The sequence below is a fragment of the Kogia breviceps genome, chromosome 8 (genome assembly GCF_026419965.1).
Source record: "Kogia breviceps isolate mKogBre1 chromosome 8, mKogBre1 haplotype 1, whole genome shotgun sequence".
In the NCBI taxonomy this organism is placed as follows: Eukaryota; Metazoa; Chordata; class Mammalia; order Artiodactyla; family Physeteridae; genus Kogia; species Kogia breviceps.
In genome coordinates, this window is record NC_081317.1 from 5,098,111 (window position 1) to 5,115,251 (window position 17,141).

Genomic DNA, 17,141 nt, shown 5'->3' on the forward strand with positions numbered 1-17,141 from the left:
TGTATGTTACACTCAAAAGTAAAAAAAAAAAAAGTGATTTGGGAAGGAGGGCAAATGATATAGACATAAGAAATTAAATAATTAATCTGTCTTGCCCATCACAGGTAATAGGCATCTAAGCAAATCTGACTTAGGATGCTTTCTTGTTTATATTTCAGTTATCACATGGTCTTATATGTTCCCTCACTTTGGTTTGTTAAATGCAACTAAATATTTACAATGCTTTCTTCCCTAAGAAAACATGAAGTTCTCTTCAGGGCTGCAGGCTATGCACTCTGTGCTCTTCAACATGTCTCAGGAGACCTAGAAGAGCGTCAGAAACATAGTAGATGCTCAATAATTAGAAAATGAATTTGGGGGAAAAGATCCCTTCATCCATACTCCATACTCTCCCCTGAAAACACCCCAGAGAGCTCTCCCCTTCCAGAGGTCTATGCCACGTTAAATATGCATCTACCAATAACCACAGCTAACAGGCATAGGAGTACCTGTTTTACTTGGAGTGGAAAACCCAAAGCCTTGGGAGGCCACACTTCCTCCTCCAGAGCTAAAGGTGCCAGCAGGTTTCTGGTCTCCAAATGATGAGCTGGCAAAGCCGCCAAACGTCTTGGCTCCACTGTTTCCAAAAAGGTTAGAGGTATCTGAAGAGAAGAAGAACACGTGCGAGGGAGATGAGAGGGAGAAAAATGTCCTTATCTCCTTCTCAGAGCAGAGAAGGAAGGAACCTCACTAGGTGTCTGGGGAGTGGGGAATGACAGAGAAGTCGAGGACCCCAGGTCGCCGAGCGGCCGTGAAGCAGAACCTTCTTTGACCTGCGCATGCGTCTTGATGACAAGTTTTTAATCATTCTGGTGCTCAGGCTCAGGATTTCCTGGCGCGATTCTACAGGCACAAAACAGCGGGGCCGCAACAGGTCCCAGTGAAGAGGCTCTTCTGCAGAAAGGTACCTGCGTGCCCACAGGCATCACAGGTATGTCCAACACAGGACCAACCCCGCAGCTGCACACGAGACCATTTGCTTCTGAAGAACAGGGCTGGTTTTCATAGATCTCCTCGTATGAAGACCAACTTCAAGTTTTGTCAAACGAGAGAAAACAAAGAGCGAATCCAAACCGAGCGCCGTGGCTTCCAGCGTCCTGCTTTGACAGTCTAGCTGGGCATGCTTGCCGCATTGCCTGATCTGTGTGGAGAATGGCAGACGAAATAGGAAAAACACTGCTGCTCCTACCTCTGATCCGACAGGAGCTAGGCATGCTCTGAAGAAGGTAAGGGGCCAGCAAGACTTCCAGTCTGATTTCCTCTTTCTAAGAGGTTCAGTTAAGCCCTTGACCTTTCAGATGCTTATCTAGTGGGTCGCAGCTACACACTGAATTGGCCCCAAGACTTAAAGGAAACACGGAAATGAGGGACTTTCCTGGTGGTCCAGTGGTTAAGAATCTGCCTTCCAATGCAGGGGACGTAGGTTCGATCCCTGGTCGGGGAACTAAGATCCCACGTGCCGCGGGGCAACTAAGCCCGTGCGCTGCCAACTACCAAGCCCGCACACTCTAGAGCCTGCGAGCCACAACTAGAGAGGCTGTGTGCTACAACTACTGAGCCCGTGCACTGCAACTAGAGAGAAGCCCGCGTGCCGCAACAGAAGACCCCACATGCTGCAACGAAGATCCCGCGTGCTGCAACTAAACCCCACTGGAGCCACATAAATTATTTAAAAAAAAAAAAAAAAAAAAAAAAGGAAGTGAACTACTAAAAATCGAGATGGGTGAGAAGTTTTTTGTTACAAGAAATGCGAATCTGACAGGCAACGTATAAACAGCCAAAGTCATAGACACAGAAGTGCCTGGAGAGAGTACAGACAGCACACTAAATAAGAGGAATTTTTCTTTAACCCTTTTCTGGGGTGGGGCGGGGAGGGATAACTCACATTCCCCCACCATGTTTGGATGCGTGTTTTTTTAAAGAGTTTGCACTCACAGTGAGGCAGCAAGAAGCTCTGCTGAGATGAGATCACAGCCCAAAGCCACAGGCATGGACAGGAGGCTGAAATGACATGCTCCGGGTGGCAATGGGGCATTGACCCCGTGTCACCAAGCGAGGCCTACAAACACCTGCACGGGCCAGTCTCCCCCCAAGCCCGTCAGGCGCTCACAGAGCAGCTGACGGAAAGGAGAAGAGCGGAGGGTGAATAACTCTGCAAGCCGAGCTGTCTGCAGGTGGCCCCACCACTAGCCCGTCAACACCAGGGTCTCTTATCTTGCTCTGCTGCCAATCCCCACCCCAGCGTGAGATGCAACTCCGTTACTACTTCCGCTTGCAAAGCTCTTGATCTGCAGGCCTAGAAGTGGGGAGCCTCACCTCAGGGACACACCACCTCCAATTGCTAGGCACCGAGAGCATAGAGCCTCAGACCGCCGCAGGGTGACTTGCTCTGTAAAACTATTGCTGACAGTTCGGGAGCTTGGTTGTGAGTAGGTCAGGTGCGGAGAGCAGGAGTGGTTAACAAATTCCTTTCACCACCTTCGTATACGGTCGCATGGGGCTATACACCCTCCGGTGGAGTCTGCAAAATGCCCTCTTGAGCCGTCTGATCCTTCCCTTAGTGAGCCGGCCGAAGCTTACATCGGATTCCTCCAATGGCAGTACAGAACCAGGCCCCTCGGCCATTCCTTTTATTTGGTATTTCAAGAACAGAGAACTGCAATTTTCCGACTTTGTTAGCGCTAACAAGGCAAAAATTCCAAATAGCAAGCAAATTCAAGTACAAGATTAGAGGCTAGATCTCCTCTTGGAGAAATCAGAAGTACAGATGAAATGATTTTACTGGGACAGTGCTGGAAAACAAATTCTAGAGAAGTCAGAGAACATTTAGAAGTCTTCAGGCTTCTTTATCCCTTTATCTCTTTAAGACTCCTCTGTCTTCAAGACATTCACAGATATGACAGTGGAATAAATGAGTTGTGCAGTCAGCCCTGGCTTCGAAAGCCTAATCACTGTGGGGCAAGGACTTAACCTTGCCGAGTCCCCGTTTCCTCATACATATAACGGGACAGCCACTGTGCCCAGGCAAGACTGCTGGGAAGACTGAATGAGTTAATGTATGGAACGCCCCCAGTCAGGCATAAGGGAGGTCCTGGAAAACAGGACTTCCCCTCTCTGTTTAACTTTCCTCCTGCCAATCATGTCTCCTATCCCAATCAAGTTCAATATAATAAAAGAGAGCAGGTCAGCTGTAGAAAGTTAAACCCTTTTCATTTTGCAAAGGTCACTAGAATCAAGCCATTCAAGTTGTAACAGTTGTCATTTGTAGTCTCAAAAGCAGCTCTGCATGTTGAAACGTTTCGGGATTTATTTAAGCTGCTCTGAAACGAAGTGACACTGAACGATGGGATGTCTGCTTCTCTCCGTCTCTATGGCCAACAATGTGCTTCTCAGTTTTCTCCTAGTGGCTCCAAAATAACAGTCTCTAGCTCTTGAAAATATGGTACCTTGCTTGTTGGAACAATACTTCATTGTGGAAGAGACTTCTTCACTTGCGAACTAGCCAGTAAGAAAGCTTGTCTCTGCAGAGCCACCGGATGACCTCCACTGGGGGTTCCAAGAACGGGTCACACTGGCATCCACTTTGGGCTTCCCCCCACTGGTGCAACGTGGATCCTCCATGGTCCTTTATTTGGCAAAAACACTAGCAAAATCCAACATCAGGTCTGACCCAATTTAAATTAAATGATACTTGATTTACATTTGATATAAATAACATCACAGAGACCAGGTCCCACGTCATTCTGCAGGTCTAAAGTCGCTAGACGAGAATTCAACACACACTGAGAAAGCGGTTCTCAGGAAGCCCTCGTCCAGGGTACCTTCCCAAGACAGTCTCTTAAAGAACAGTAGTAGAAGGAGCCTTGTGGAACCAAAAGATTCTCATCGAATGACTCCTTCATCCTCATACAAACATGTCTTTCAAGCCCCTGTGCAGAAAGAATGTGCTGAAAATTGTTCTCACCAGTGTCTTTAGGACAAGACTCAAGGAGGCAATAGGGCCTTACAGGTAGCAATTCACAGGACCCCCAGGGGTTAACTGTATCTATGGTAGAGTCTCAGGGAAGAGGGAGAGAAGAAACCTTTCTAGTGTGAGCTTCTGGATACAGAACACGCCAACTCCAAGCACCAGTGTTCCTAGCTTGTCTTTCTCGATCAATGCATAGTTCCAATTACTTCTCAGGCCTAAAGAGGGCAGCTCCAGGACCAGGCAGCCTGGGGCCTAAATGTCACCAAGGGAACCGCTGGCCGCCCAATCTGTGCTCAGGTATCTATCTGCAGGGGAGCATGTTCGATGCCATGCGGCGTGATCACAAGGGCTGTCAGACAAGGCGCACGGGGAGGCGTTCTATTCCACGGCGAGGCCAGAAGATCTCAGAAGGCAACACGGTGGGTCAGAGCTCTGCACACATGCCAGGATGAAACCCTCCTTACGCCACTTAATGGCTGCTACCACTGGAAGTCCACATTCCCACTCTGAACCCACTTCCTTATTGGTAAAACGGGGACGGCCACATCTGAAAATGCTGTTGTGAGGGGTGATGAGACTGCACACGCCAAACAACTGGCGCACAGCAGGTGATCAGTGAAGATGAGTTCCCTTCTGCTGACGGCTCGTGAAAGAACAGAGCATAAGGGCTGCAGGAGTCCAGAGAGGGAGAGCTCACGGTGCATCCCCGTGACCTCGCGGCCACGCCGCACAGAGGAAGACGTCCACTGATCCTGACAGGAGCGGCAGGTTCAGAGGAGCGGAGCGTGCGGAGCGGTGTGAGCCCTGGCGCTGGAGCAGGCGGAGGTGGGGGCGGGGCGCGCGCGTGCGCAGGCGAAGGGACTCAAAGTCAGAAAAGTGTGTCAGGGCTCACGGAGGGCCCTGCACGGTAGCCCAAGGAGTTGGTCTGGACTTTGCTCTATAGTTAGTGGGACATTGCCAAAGGGTTCTGAGTAGGGAGAGTGGCAAAATAAAAGAGTTTTAAGACATTCCATTTGGTACAGATTTCCAGACCACAGCGTAGGAGACAGCAGGCAGAGAGGGGGGTCTGGAGGCTCCTGTGATAAGCTGGATGACAACGGGGACACACCCCACAATGACAGGGAGAAAGGAGAAGGAAAGAGCAGGGAAGGGACTGTCTGGCAGGCAGGAAAAGAGCCAGGAGCCCATCCACACAGCGCAGGAAACAGTGCTGCTCGGAGGATCACACGCGCGGGGCTGCCCGAGGAGAAAGAGGCCGCCCCTGCGACCCGCAGAAAACGCTCTCCGCTCTGCGGCGAGCCCAGTGTCCCCCCCAGGGGCCTCCCAGCTCCTTCTCCACTGCTCCTGCCTCTCGTCCGGCACTTGGTCCTCAGGGCTACAGGAGCTCTTGTCCGTTTCGCTAGCAAATCACACAGTTCGTTTCAAAAACCAAAATAATGCTGAATCTTTCCTGTATACTTTCAAATTCACTTAAACTTCCCTTAAGTGTGAAGGTCAACTGTTGGTTTACGACAGCTGACGTTTAGGAGACGAAGACCCGCAGGTATCTGGTATCAAGAACAGATGTATGTTTATTTTAAACCAGGATTAAAGAATTAGAAACAACGGTGTGCCTATGAACAACAGGTCGGGGCCGGCGGGGGGTGTGTGTGTGTGTCTGTCCCCGGTCTGTAGCACTGTCCAGTTACTATGGTGTAAGTAACTACTCCCTGATGTCACTGAACAGGGAGCTGGGGGAAAATGTGCAAGCTGGCTCTCCTGAGCCGCTACAGCCCAGCTCCAGCCCATCACTGAGAGAAGGCCATTTTCTGCCAGGTAAGAGCCACGGCATTAACAGTGAATCTGACAGGAGGAAAAGGATTTTTTACAAAGATATGACACACCCGCGTTTTAACAAAATAGGCTAGTAACACAATCTTGCAGACAATAATCTACCTATGGGACAAACCCACATTTCTCACTAGCATGTTTTATCGAACGCCTGTTCTGTGCTAGACGCTGTGTTTGGCACCTTATGTATGATCTAGCTGAGTTCTAGGTCTGCCACTTTCTGGCTCTGTAACTACAAATCACCTAACCATTCTGGGCTTGTTTCTTGATTGGAAAAGGGAGACTGACACCCAAGGATCACGTTTTCAAAGTACGTGCTATGGAGCACTGCCGCCGTGTGCTGATAGCTGGGGAAAGGATGGGGAAACCAGCGAGGAGTATCGCTGGTTCTTGGCCCCTGCTTCTGAATACCCTGTTTTTCTCTGTTTTATGTATCAGGATTCTGCGTAAGAGTTCATCTGCAGAAACGCCTTCCGAAAACTGTTACTAGACTTGACTTCTCAGATCCCTTCATTCTAGGGTTCTAAATTCCTCCTAGCAGAACACAAATTTCTGATTATATAATTTCACAAGTTTAAAGCTATGTGTGTCTTCACTATACTCTCTCCTTATATATTACTAGATGAACACTGACATCAAAATAACTGATCTGTGACTCCAGGAGTCTCAGCAAAGAGTTTTGCTTCTTAACTACATGAACCTTAATATCAAGGAAACATCTGTCCTGTCTATGGCACACGAGCTCTCGCGTTAAGATCGCATATCGCGCAACAGATGAGAGAAGCTTCTGGTAGAGCGTATTAAACAAGAGAAGCTAAGATGAAGGTGACAGGTGCCCGACTTCCCATCTCAGTCTCCACTGGCAGCAGGATACATATTTTTAGAAGATTTAAACAAACAAATTTCTTTCATTTCCAAACATGAATAGCCAGATCAACAAGGAATTAGCTGGAGAAGAAAGCGCCAGCAGAAGGATACAGCTTCATGTGAAAAAAAAGACAAAAATGTAAGAGATAAGAAATAATGACAGCTTCAACTTTTGTGTGACATTTCTCTACAGTAGCTGAATTTTAAAGCAAATTCAAAGAGAGTCCAACGCAAATGAAAATCCAGATGCTCCTCCAAGCACACCCAGCTTGTTCTGCTGCCCTCTTTTATGCCTGTCTGCTTGCATTCATTTCAAGTCATTTCAATCCTAAGAAACAGAGCAATTTGGGCCTTGGGAGAGAAGAGGGGAGTAGCTCAATACACAGATCTCTCTCCCTGCAGCTCTGAGGTCTTTCCATGATTATATAGGACATCTCATTAGCAAACCAAAAACAAAATCAAAACAAGATCACACTGCTTTGGGGTAGATACTTTAAATGGGCCTTCTAGACCTTTTCTTTCCTTTCTACACTTGTCACTGAAGCTTCGATAACACCCCGAGGATGACAATGACACCAGGGGACCCGGAGACTGGGAAAACGTTCTTAACTTACTTGGGGCGGCTGTAGAGCCAAAGCCCCCGCCGGCCGAGCTGAATGGGTTTTTGTTGGCTGCATCTTGGCTGGGTTTCCCTCCAAGGCCACTGAAGAAACCTCCCCCTCTTCCAGTGTTTCCAGACCCAAACACGCTGCCACTGGAAGAGGACGACTGCTAAAAAACAAAAGGGACAGGAAGCAAGATAAGATGAGCGGTCACGGTAAAACGGCAGAGGCCACATCCACGGAGAGGAGGCACTCACAGCTGTACAAGCGGAAGAAGCAAGAGAACTTGATTAGTTCTGGTGCAGATGCTCTAACACCCACAAAGGAAGCTGAGCTCTGGACAGGAACTCTCTCCACAATCGCGAGTTCTTCTATGTGCACAGCTCTCTGAAAACATCGTTTATGGTAGGTGGGAGTCTTAACGGTTCATCTGCCCTGCTGCCTGCAGTCTCTGCTGGACATGACGCCAGGGGCAGGAAAACCAAACCCTCAAAAGCGCCCCCAAATCGTCTAGGTTACGATGAGCACCGATTACTTTGATTCCTCTGGGGTTTGGCTGACCTCATCAGCAACCGACGATAAGGGGTTTACACTGTCTTCTCTCCCAATTTGCGCGCTTTTATTTCGTAATGACTTCCCCCAGTACTGCAGAGATGAGCTTAAATTAGCTCCACTGCTGAAGCGATGGCCGCCGCTGAATTCTGTCCAAGTTTGCAACTCTTAGGCTCAGAGGACGCCGGGCACGTGCTGACACAAAGCTGTATCAGGCACCACGCACTGTACTTTGTTTAGAGACTGGTTCTTTAAGGAAGACCAGTGCTAGATTTGAGGGACCATTAATGACTAGTTAAGTATGATATCTCCCTGGCTGGTAATGTAGAATACAATGAGCTGTTAGAAATGGGTCACTGTGCTGCACAGGAACCTTACAGGAGCCCCTTCAAAGGCGGTGGGGGGGGGGGGGAACCAGAGAAGTGTACAAGTCCCTCTTCCTTCTGGCAAAATAAACCACCCACCTCCAAACAGTGAGTGAAATATCAGTAAACGAGCTAGGAAGGTAGTGCCCTTCAGAAAAGTGCCTAAAATGTAATTTACACGCTCAAACAATGGTTGCTGTTCAGTATTTTGACAATGAACCAATGGCCGAGCACTCTCTCTGTGCTTAGGCACTTTTCTACACACTTTACAAATAATGATTTAACCCCCACAACAGCCAAACCTCTAGCAGGCTGCCCCTGAAATATGCCCCGGCACACCCCTGCTCTGAGGCCCCGTACCGAGACTTTCTGCCTGGACCATAGGACAACTTCACTGACGTCCTGCTTCCCCTACAATCTGTGTTCACACAGCAGCTCGGTTCATCCTTGAAAATGGCAGTCAAAACATTTCCCTCCTGCTTACAAATTCTGAAAGACACACAGGACTTGGCCCCATCCATCTCTTGGCATCGTCTTCTATCACCCCCCCCGCACTCGGTACAGTCACACCAGTCTTTTGTGCCTTGGACACGACAAGCTAATTTTTACCTGAGGGCAACATACTTAATGTACTTGCTTGTCTATCTCCTTTCTTTCCCCCCCCCCCCCTTTAAACTTCTTTAAGAACAACAGTTACTGATTACTACAACCATTTAATGATGAGTAACAGCTTTCTAAAACTTGGAATGAAATCCAACCATAAGAGCACAGGCTTTTATAACTAGTAAGCTGACTTTCAAAGGAACGAAGCCGTGACAGCTACGCGTGCGTGCGGAAGGTAGAAAATATCAGGTTTCTTGGCTGACTTCCACGTATCAGGCTGAAACACAGGAAACTGCCAATATATGGACATTTTTGCCCTCCAAAGAAAAAACCAAAACAAAACCCCCACCAAACCCAGCAATTTCAGATGGCTCAACTTATTTTTAAAAACACGATTTGAAAAGTAATGGATATCTGCAGAAATGAATCGAAATGGGTAGCACTTCACTGAAGTGAATGTGAATCGACAGTTACTGCACCCTCAGCAGCGGGTTCGAGTATCCCATTCATTTTAACTACAGTAAATAACAATAGTTTTTAAAACTTTAAATTATGGAAAATCTCAAAAGTATAGATGGAGGAGCATAATGAAGCCATGTACCCATCACCCAGTTTCACCCGTTAACTCACAGCCAGTTGAGTGTTGCCTAGAGCCCCATTTTCTTCCCCTGCTCCTTTATTACTATGAAGTCAATCCCAGACATCTCACCATTTCATCCACGGATCTTCCAGTATAAAGCTCTAAAACATAAACCATAACCATAATAACATTATCATGTCTAAAAAATCAATTCCTTTATATCACTGGACAGAGAGCTAGTGTTCAAGATCCAGCCTAATAAAATTGCCAAAAAATCCTGTGAATCTCATCCAGCCTCCAGACCCAAGCACCACTTCACAGGAAGTAACAGAGAGGACAGAGGAACACGTTAATCGGGAGCTACACTGCAGGGATCTCCAAAGCACCGACAATCTGCTTTGTTCATCAACTGTACTACGAGGGAAAATAAAAGAGGGGCGGTCCTGGGAGGGCAATTTATAGATACAGAGGCTGTAGAGAACTATCAGCCAATCTCAGTGAGTGAACCTGACTTGATCCTGATTCAAAGAAACAAATGTAAAAACAGACATTTATGAGACTTCTTCAGAAAGGCATTTCCTGACTATCGAACCTGAATCAGCTTCCCCGATTACTTGCCACATCATCCTGCTCCACTGTCTTCAGAGTACTTAAATTAGCTATCTGAAATGAAGCTGTTTTAATAAAGACTGACACCCCTCCCCACCCCCACCCCCCAAAATGTAAGCTCTATGGACACAGCCACTTTTGTCTGTCTTACTCATTACTGAATCCGGCATGAATGTTAAATTAATTTTCACAGTCCTGGCTCTCTACTGCCATTTTAACAGCATTAAATCTTCTGATCCATAAGCACAGTATGTCCTTCCATTTATTTAGATCACCTTTAATTTCTTTAAACAATGTTCCATTGTATTCAGAGCACATGTTTTGCACTTCTGTTAAATTTACTTCTAAGTATTTTACTTCTTTTCATAATATTGAATTGTTTTCTTAATTTCACTTTCAGATGGTTTGTTGAAAATGTACAGAAATACAATTAATTTTTATATACCGATCTTGCATCCTGCAAACTTGCTGGTCCCATTCATGAGTTCTAGTCCTGCAGTGGATTCCTTTGGGATTTCTATATACACGATCATGTTACCTGCAGATGCACAGTTTTACTTCCTCCTTGCCAATCTGGATGCCTTTATTTCATTTCTTGCCTAAATGACCTGGGGACATATGCTCTTGAGAGCCATCCCTATGGTTGCATGCCATTAGCCATCCTTCCCTTCTTATTGCTGAATAGTATCCCATTGCGTGAGGATGCCAGGGTCTACTATTCTCCTGCTGATGGACATCTGGACTGTTTCCAGGTTTGGGCTATCATCAACAAAGCTCCTATGAACATTCTGATAGAAGTCTGCCTGTGAGTGTATATTTTCATTTCTTTTGGGTGAATACCTAGGACTAGAATTGCTAAACCATAAAATTAGTGTATATTTAACTTACTGAGAAATTGCCAAATGGTTTTCCAAAGTGACTGCACCGTTTTACCTTCCCACCAACCAGCAACGCATTAAGAGCTCGAGTCACTCTAGATCTTTTCCGTATTTGGTCTCGTTGGTTCTTAGATTTCAGTAATTCTACAGGTATGACATAGTATCGCATGGTTTTCATCTGCATTTCTCTGATGGCTATCAATGCTGAGCAAGTTTTCATGTGCTTATTGGCCGTTTGCATGGCCCCTTTTGTAAAGTGTCTGTCCAAGTATTTTGCTTATTTTAAAATTGAGGTGTCTTTTTATTTTTGAGTCACAGGAGTTCTTTATATATTCTGGACAGAAGCCCTTTAATTTATGTATTGTAAATATTTTCTCCCAGTCTATACCTTGCCTTTTCATTTTCATAACAGTCTCTTGATGAGCATAAGTTTGTAATTTTAATGAAATCCAGTTGTTCAATTTCTTCTTTTATGGTTAGTGCTTTTTTGTGTTCTAAGAAATCTTTGTCTTCCTAATGGTTTCTTCACAGTGGCATTATTGACACTTTGGGCCACATAATTCTTCGTTTTGGAGGGCTGTAGGATGTTTAGCCTCTACCCACGAGATGCCAGTAGCATCCCCCACTCACGAGGATCAAACGTGTCTCCAGACATCGTGAATGTGAAATTCCCCTGGGGGGCAAAATCGATACCGGTTGAGAAGCACTGATTTACTCCAAGGTAGCAAAGATGTTCTTTTTGCCTTTTTGCTACGGTTGTCATATATTTAATACCTTGTTATTAACCTCACAATACATTGTTTCTCTTTATGTCATCAATCATTTTTCTTCAGCTGCTTTAAAAGTTTTCTTTTTGTATTTGGTTTTCAGAAGCTTAACTAGGTTGTGTCCAGTGGCGGTTTTCTGAGGTTCAGAGAGTGTCCTGGATTTGTGGATTCCTGTCCTTCAACAAATTTGAAAAAGCCTGGCCACTGTCTCTTCAAAAAAATTTTTTCTCACCAATTCTGTTTCCTCTCATTTTGGGACTCTGATTGCATTATGTTGAATTGCCTGATACTGTTGCACAGGTCACCGATGTTCTGTTCAATTTTTTTTCAGTCTCTTGGAGCTTCATTTTAGGTAATTTCTATTGACATATTTTCAAGTTCACTGTTCTTCTGTAGTATTCACTCTGCTGTTTAACCTGTCTAATCGTTTTTTATTTTGGATATTAGATTTAAACTTCAGATACAGACGGACTTTCTATTTGTTTTTGTAGTTCCCATTTCTCTTCTGAGATTCCTTATTCAACCATTCTTTTATTTTCCTGTAAATCCTTGAGCACAACAGTTATTATAAAGTCTCTGCCTGTTAGTTCTAATACTGGACCAACTGTAGGTTATTTTTTGCTGATTTCTAAAGTATGACCGTAGGTCCCCCTTTTCATTTTGCTTCTTCATATGTTATATAACTTTTTTTGTTTGTTAGTTATACTGGACTTTATACAGAGGAATGGTGGTGTGGTGACAGAGGAATGCTAGCGTTTTCCCCAGAGAGTGAGAGACCACTCTCGTCTGTGTCCTAAAGTGAGGAGGCAATTATTCAGATCTCACTAAGTGTCCAGTTGATCGGGAACTGGTTCACAGATTTAGACCGAACTCACCTCTGGTTAGCCAAACACTGTCTTTGCTTAGGGCTTAGGTTATTTGTCGTGTAAGTGTTGGAGCCTGGAGCCAGGAGGCAGTTAGGCTGCAGTGCTACTTTCGGATTCAACAGTTTCAGGGAACAGGAGGTTGCAAGACTGCAAGTTCTCTCTGCTTTACTTTCTTTCTCTCAGCAAAATTGGGGGAGAGGTGAAGAGAGGATTCTTTTTTTTTTTTTTTTGCGGTACACGGGCCTCTCACTGTTGTGGCCTCTCCCGTTGCAGAGCACAGGCTCTGGACGCGCAGGCTCAGCGGCCACGGCTCACGGGCCTAGCTGCTCCGCAGCATGTGGGAGCCTCCCGGACCGGGGCATGAACCCGTGTCCCCTGCATTGGCAGGCGGACTCTCAACCACTGTGCCACCAGGGAAGCCGTGAATAGAGGATTTTTATACTGAACTTGCAAGTCTTTCAGACTGCAATTTGTTGTTTTTTTAAAAGCAGCTTTACTGGGATATAATTCATATACCACACAACTCAATGATTTAAAGTATAAAATTCAGGACTTACCTGGTGGCACAGTGGTTAAGAATCCACCTGCCAATGCAGGGGACACGGGTTTGATCCCTGTTCCAGGAGGATCCCACATGCCGTGGAGCAACTAAGCCCGTGTGTCACAACTACTGAGCCTGCACTCTGGAGCCCGTGAGCCACAACTACTGAGCCCATGTGCCACAACTACTGAAGCCCGCGCGCCTAGAGCCCGTGCTCCTCAACAAGAGAAGCCACCACAACGAGAGGCCAACGCACCACGACGAAGAGTGGCCCCTGCTCGCCGTAGCTAGAGAAAGCCCGTGCACAGCAACGGAGACCCAACGCAGCCAAAAATAAATTCGTAAAAAAATAAATAAATTTATAAAGTATAAAATTCAATGGTTTTGGTATATTACATCTTTAAGTTTTAAAAAGTGTGGTAAAATATGTATGACATAAAATTTGCCCTTTTAATCATCTTTTAGTATACAATTGAGTGGCATTAATTATAATCACAATGTTGTGCAACAATTACCACTATTTCCAAAATTTTTCATCATCAAAACTGAAATTCTGTAACCATTAAACAAGAACTCCCTGGTCCCTCCTCCCCCCAGTTCCTGGTAGGCTCTAATCTACTTCCCCGCTCTATGGATTTACCTATTCTAAATATTCCATACAAGTGGAATCATACAATATTTGTCCTTTTATATCTGGCTTATTTTACTTAATATAATGTATTCACGATTTATCCATGTGAAATATGACACACAACCTTATTCCTTTTGAAGGCTGAATAGTATTCCTTTGTATGAACAGACCACCTTTTGTTTATCCAGTCCTCTGTTGATGAACACCGGGTTGTTTCCATCTTTTGGCCACTGTGAATAATGCTGCAATGAGCAGTGGTAAGCAAGTGTCTGAGTTCTGCTGGGTCATATGGCAGTTCTACGTTTAGCTTTTCAAGGAACCTGTTTTCCACGATGGCTGTACAATTTTCCATTCCAACCAGCAATATATGAGGGTTCCAATCTCTCTAATCTTTATCAATACTTGATATTCTTTGTAGTTTTTTTTTTAAATTATAGCCCTCCTTGTGGTTGTGGAGTGGTGTCTCATTATGGTTTTGATTTTCATTTTCCTAATGTTTATAATACTATTGATGATCTTTTCGTGTGTTTATCGGTCATTTGTTTGCCCTCATTGTTGTCAATAGCTTCCTCTGGCTTCTCCAGCCAGTAAATTTCCTTCAGCAAGGCCTCTCTTCCACTTCCTAAACCCAGACCTGACATTTGCCCCCAAAAGCTGCTGTACCATCAAGCTCACCTACGATTAACTCCCCTGTCTGGAAATCAATTCAACAAGGCTTTCTGCCATGTTTTGATGGTCCTATTGTGGCAGATTATATTTTCCAACGATGGTCACAGTAGTATTTCTAGACCTAAATGCTCTTCTAGAGCCAGAGGTGAAGTCTATTCCCCTCCGCTTGAACCTGGGTGGGGCTTTGTGACTGCCTTGAACAAGAAGATGCAGTATAAATGATGCTCTGTGACTTCTGAGGACAGCTTCTGCCTGGCTCCCTCTCTTTCTTGGAATATTCTTCTGTGGAATCCAGCCACCATGTTATAAGGAAGCCCAGACCATACAGAGAAGCCACATGTAGCTGTTGTAGCCAAGAGTTCCAGTTAAGGTTGGAACTAACAGCCAAGCCAACCACTGGAGAATGCTACTGAGTTTTGGGGTAATTTGTTACACAGCACTAGATAATTCTAATATCCACAGAATTAGTGTGATTTTCACACCATCTGGATTTTTCTTGGTATTATGATGAAAATGAAGTTCTTCTATATCCTGGCCAGAATCTACCTGTATCCTTAGATTTTTCTGAGAATACCCCTAACTACCCGAAAATTCATTCATTTTTTACAATGCTTATCCTGTGCTAGCCACAGTCCTAAGCACTGGGGATATAGCAACGAATATAACAGATAAAGCCCCTGCCATGATAGAAAAAAATTCACTTGAATTTCTAGCCCCTCCAATTGCAAATATAATTTCTGTGAAGGAAGAACATGAGGTGCAGGGCAGTAGCCAATATGGAGTTTATCACAGTCAGCTTTAAATCTCTTGGCTCAAATTATGCCTCCAAGAGAGAGAAAAAATTTATGCTCGTGAAAGTCACACATGTAGCTCTAATTTGTTCATTTCCACAATGTAGTGACGTTCTACTACAGAATAATATAAGTTCATCTACCCAGTGGAATGGCCATAACCGTCTGGGTTGCTTCTAGTCCTCCGTTACTGTAACATTGTACCCTGGCGCACGGGTGCATCCGTTTCTCTAAAGAACAAACTAGGAGTGGAACCACAGGGCTTTACTAGATCACACCAGACTATTTTCCGAGGTGGTGTGCCCACCTACGCTACAGCTAAGAGTGTACGTGAGTTTCTGTGGCTCTGCATATCTGCTGATATTTGGTATTGTTGGGCTTTTAAATTTTTGCTGTGTTACAGGTGTGCATCTCTTAGCGGTTTTACTTTGTGTTACTAATTAAGTTGAATACGTTTATGGTCCTCTGGCTATCCTTTTTAAAAAATGTTTTCTTATTTCTCTCTTTTTCTAAATTGTGGTAAAATATACATGAAACTTACCATTTTAAGCTTTTTTCCCCCCCATGCGTCTGGGGCATGAACCAGGCATGGGCACAAACCAAAAGCCAAGCTGGGATAAACAAGGAGTTGCTTTGTCCCCGGCTGATATGAGACAGGCACCAGCAACTAGGTGCCACTCGACCCAGGTCAGGGGCAACATTTTAAGGATTTTAAGTGTATAATTCAGTGGCACTGAGTACATTCCACAATGCTGTGTAACCAACACTATCCTTTTTTATGAAGTCTCTTGTCCTTTTTCTTTCTGTTGTGTTTTCTATTAAGTTTTCTATGTACAGAGCTCAATGAATTTTGACATATAACTTTATGATGTTCAACTTTTTTTTTTTGGCTGCGTTGGGTCTTCATTGCTGCACGCGGGCTCTCTCTAGTTGCGGCGCGCGGGGGCTACTCTTCGTTGCGGTGCGCAGGGCTTCTCGCCGCGGTGGCTTCTCTTGTCGTGAAGCACAAGCTCCAGGCGCGCAGGCTCAGTACTTGGGGCACGCGGGCTTAGTTACTCCGCCGCACGTGGGATCTTCCCGTACCTGGTATTTCCAAGTCTGTCTTTTATTTCTCTACGGCACGTAAAACACAGCTGTTTTATAGTCTAGGAAGTCTTTGGAAATGTGAGTCTCATGTTTATTCTGGCTCTTGCTCATAGTTCCTTGTTTCCTGTTGTGATGAATCTACGTGTGGGAATCCATGTCCTTGAAAATGATCGGAGGCCGACGGTTACTTTCCTTCAGAGTGGCCTCTGCTCCTCTGCCAGACATCTGGAGACACCACCACCCTCGGGTCGGGTCAAGCCGCATCCTCAGGTCGACACCGGTGAATCTGGAGTCACAGCTTATCGTGGGGAGGGTCTCTTTCAGCCCTCCCACTTTGTACACGTCTCGGTGAATGATGTCTGCCCTTTTGGGGTTGTTAACATAGGCGGTTCAGGTGCTCTCAGGTTAGAAGATGCTCTCAGGGCAGAACTGGCTTCTGTGCTCCACTCACTTCCACAGGTTCCCATTTTCCCTTTAATCTGGTTTGGTCAAATACCTTGTTAGTTTATAAGTGCTTTTGAAACTATGGTTTGTACGTTTTATGTAGCCATTTTTAGCTGTTTTCAGTGGGGAACTTGAAAACCAGAAGTTCTGTTTCTTGGTCAAGGATCACTGACTAGGGCAGGGCCCATCTTCTAAGGAAAAAGGTGATAAAGAAAGTCTCTTATTGAAGACTTGGAAGAAACATATAATATGGCTACCACTTTCTTAAATACTGCAAAAGTACCAACCCCACCTTTAGAAAGTCACAATCGTTTCCTATGTATCAGAGTACCTTATGAAGTTACTATGATCTAAAAGCAGCTAGCTTTTACAACAGTAGATTTAACCCCTCTGGGTCCTCCGTGTCCTCATCTGTCAAATGGGGATAATAACAGCATTACCTTATTCAAGT

General features: G+C 45.2%; 1 protein-coding gene and 1 non-coding gene across 10 annotated transcripts in view; both read right to left on the minus strand.

The window, feature by feature from the left end:
* NUP214 (nucleoporin 214) overlaps nucleotides 1-17,141 on the minus strand; it is a 104,176-nt gene that overhangs the window by 12,421 nt on the left and 74,614 nt on the right. For 7 of the 9 annotated variants that reach the window (XM_059072521.2, XM_059072525.2, XM_059072522.2 and 4 more), the window contains 2 exons: nucleotides 7,321-7,477; nucleotides 489-641 (listed from right to left, as the gene is read on the minus strand). In XM_059072521.2, the coding sequence (XP_058928504.2) occupies nucleotides 489-641; nucleotides 7,321-7,477 (310 nt within the window). The remainder of the gene's footprint in view (nucleotides 1-488; nucleotides 642-7,320; nucleotides 7,478-17,141) is intronic. The other 2 variants (XM_067040448.1, XM_067040445.1) reach the window with 1 other exon arrangement.
* Nucleotides 15,723-15,857, minus strand: LOC131762062 (small nucleolar RNA SNORA48). Its single transcript, XR_009337144.1, has one exon. It is a non-coding gene; the product is annotated as a small nucleolar RNA SNORA48 (small nucleolar RNA).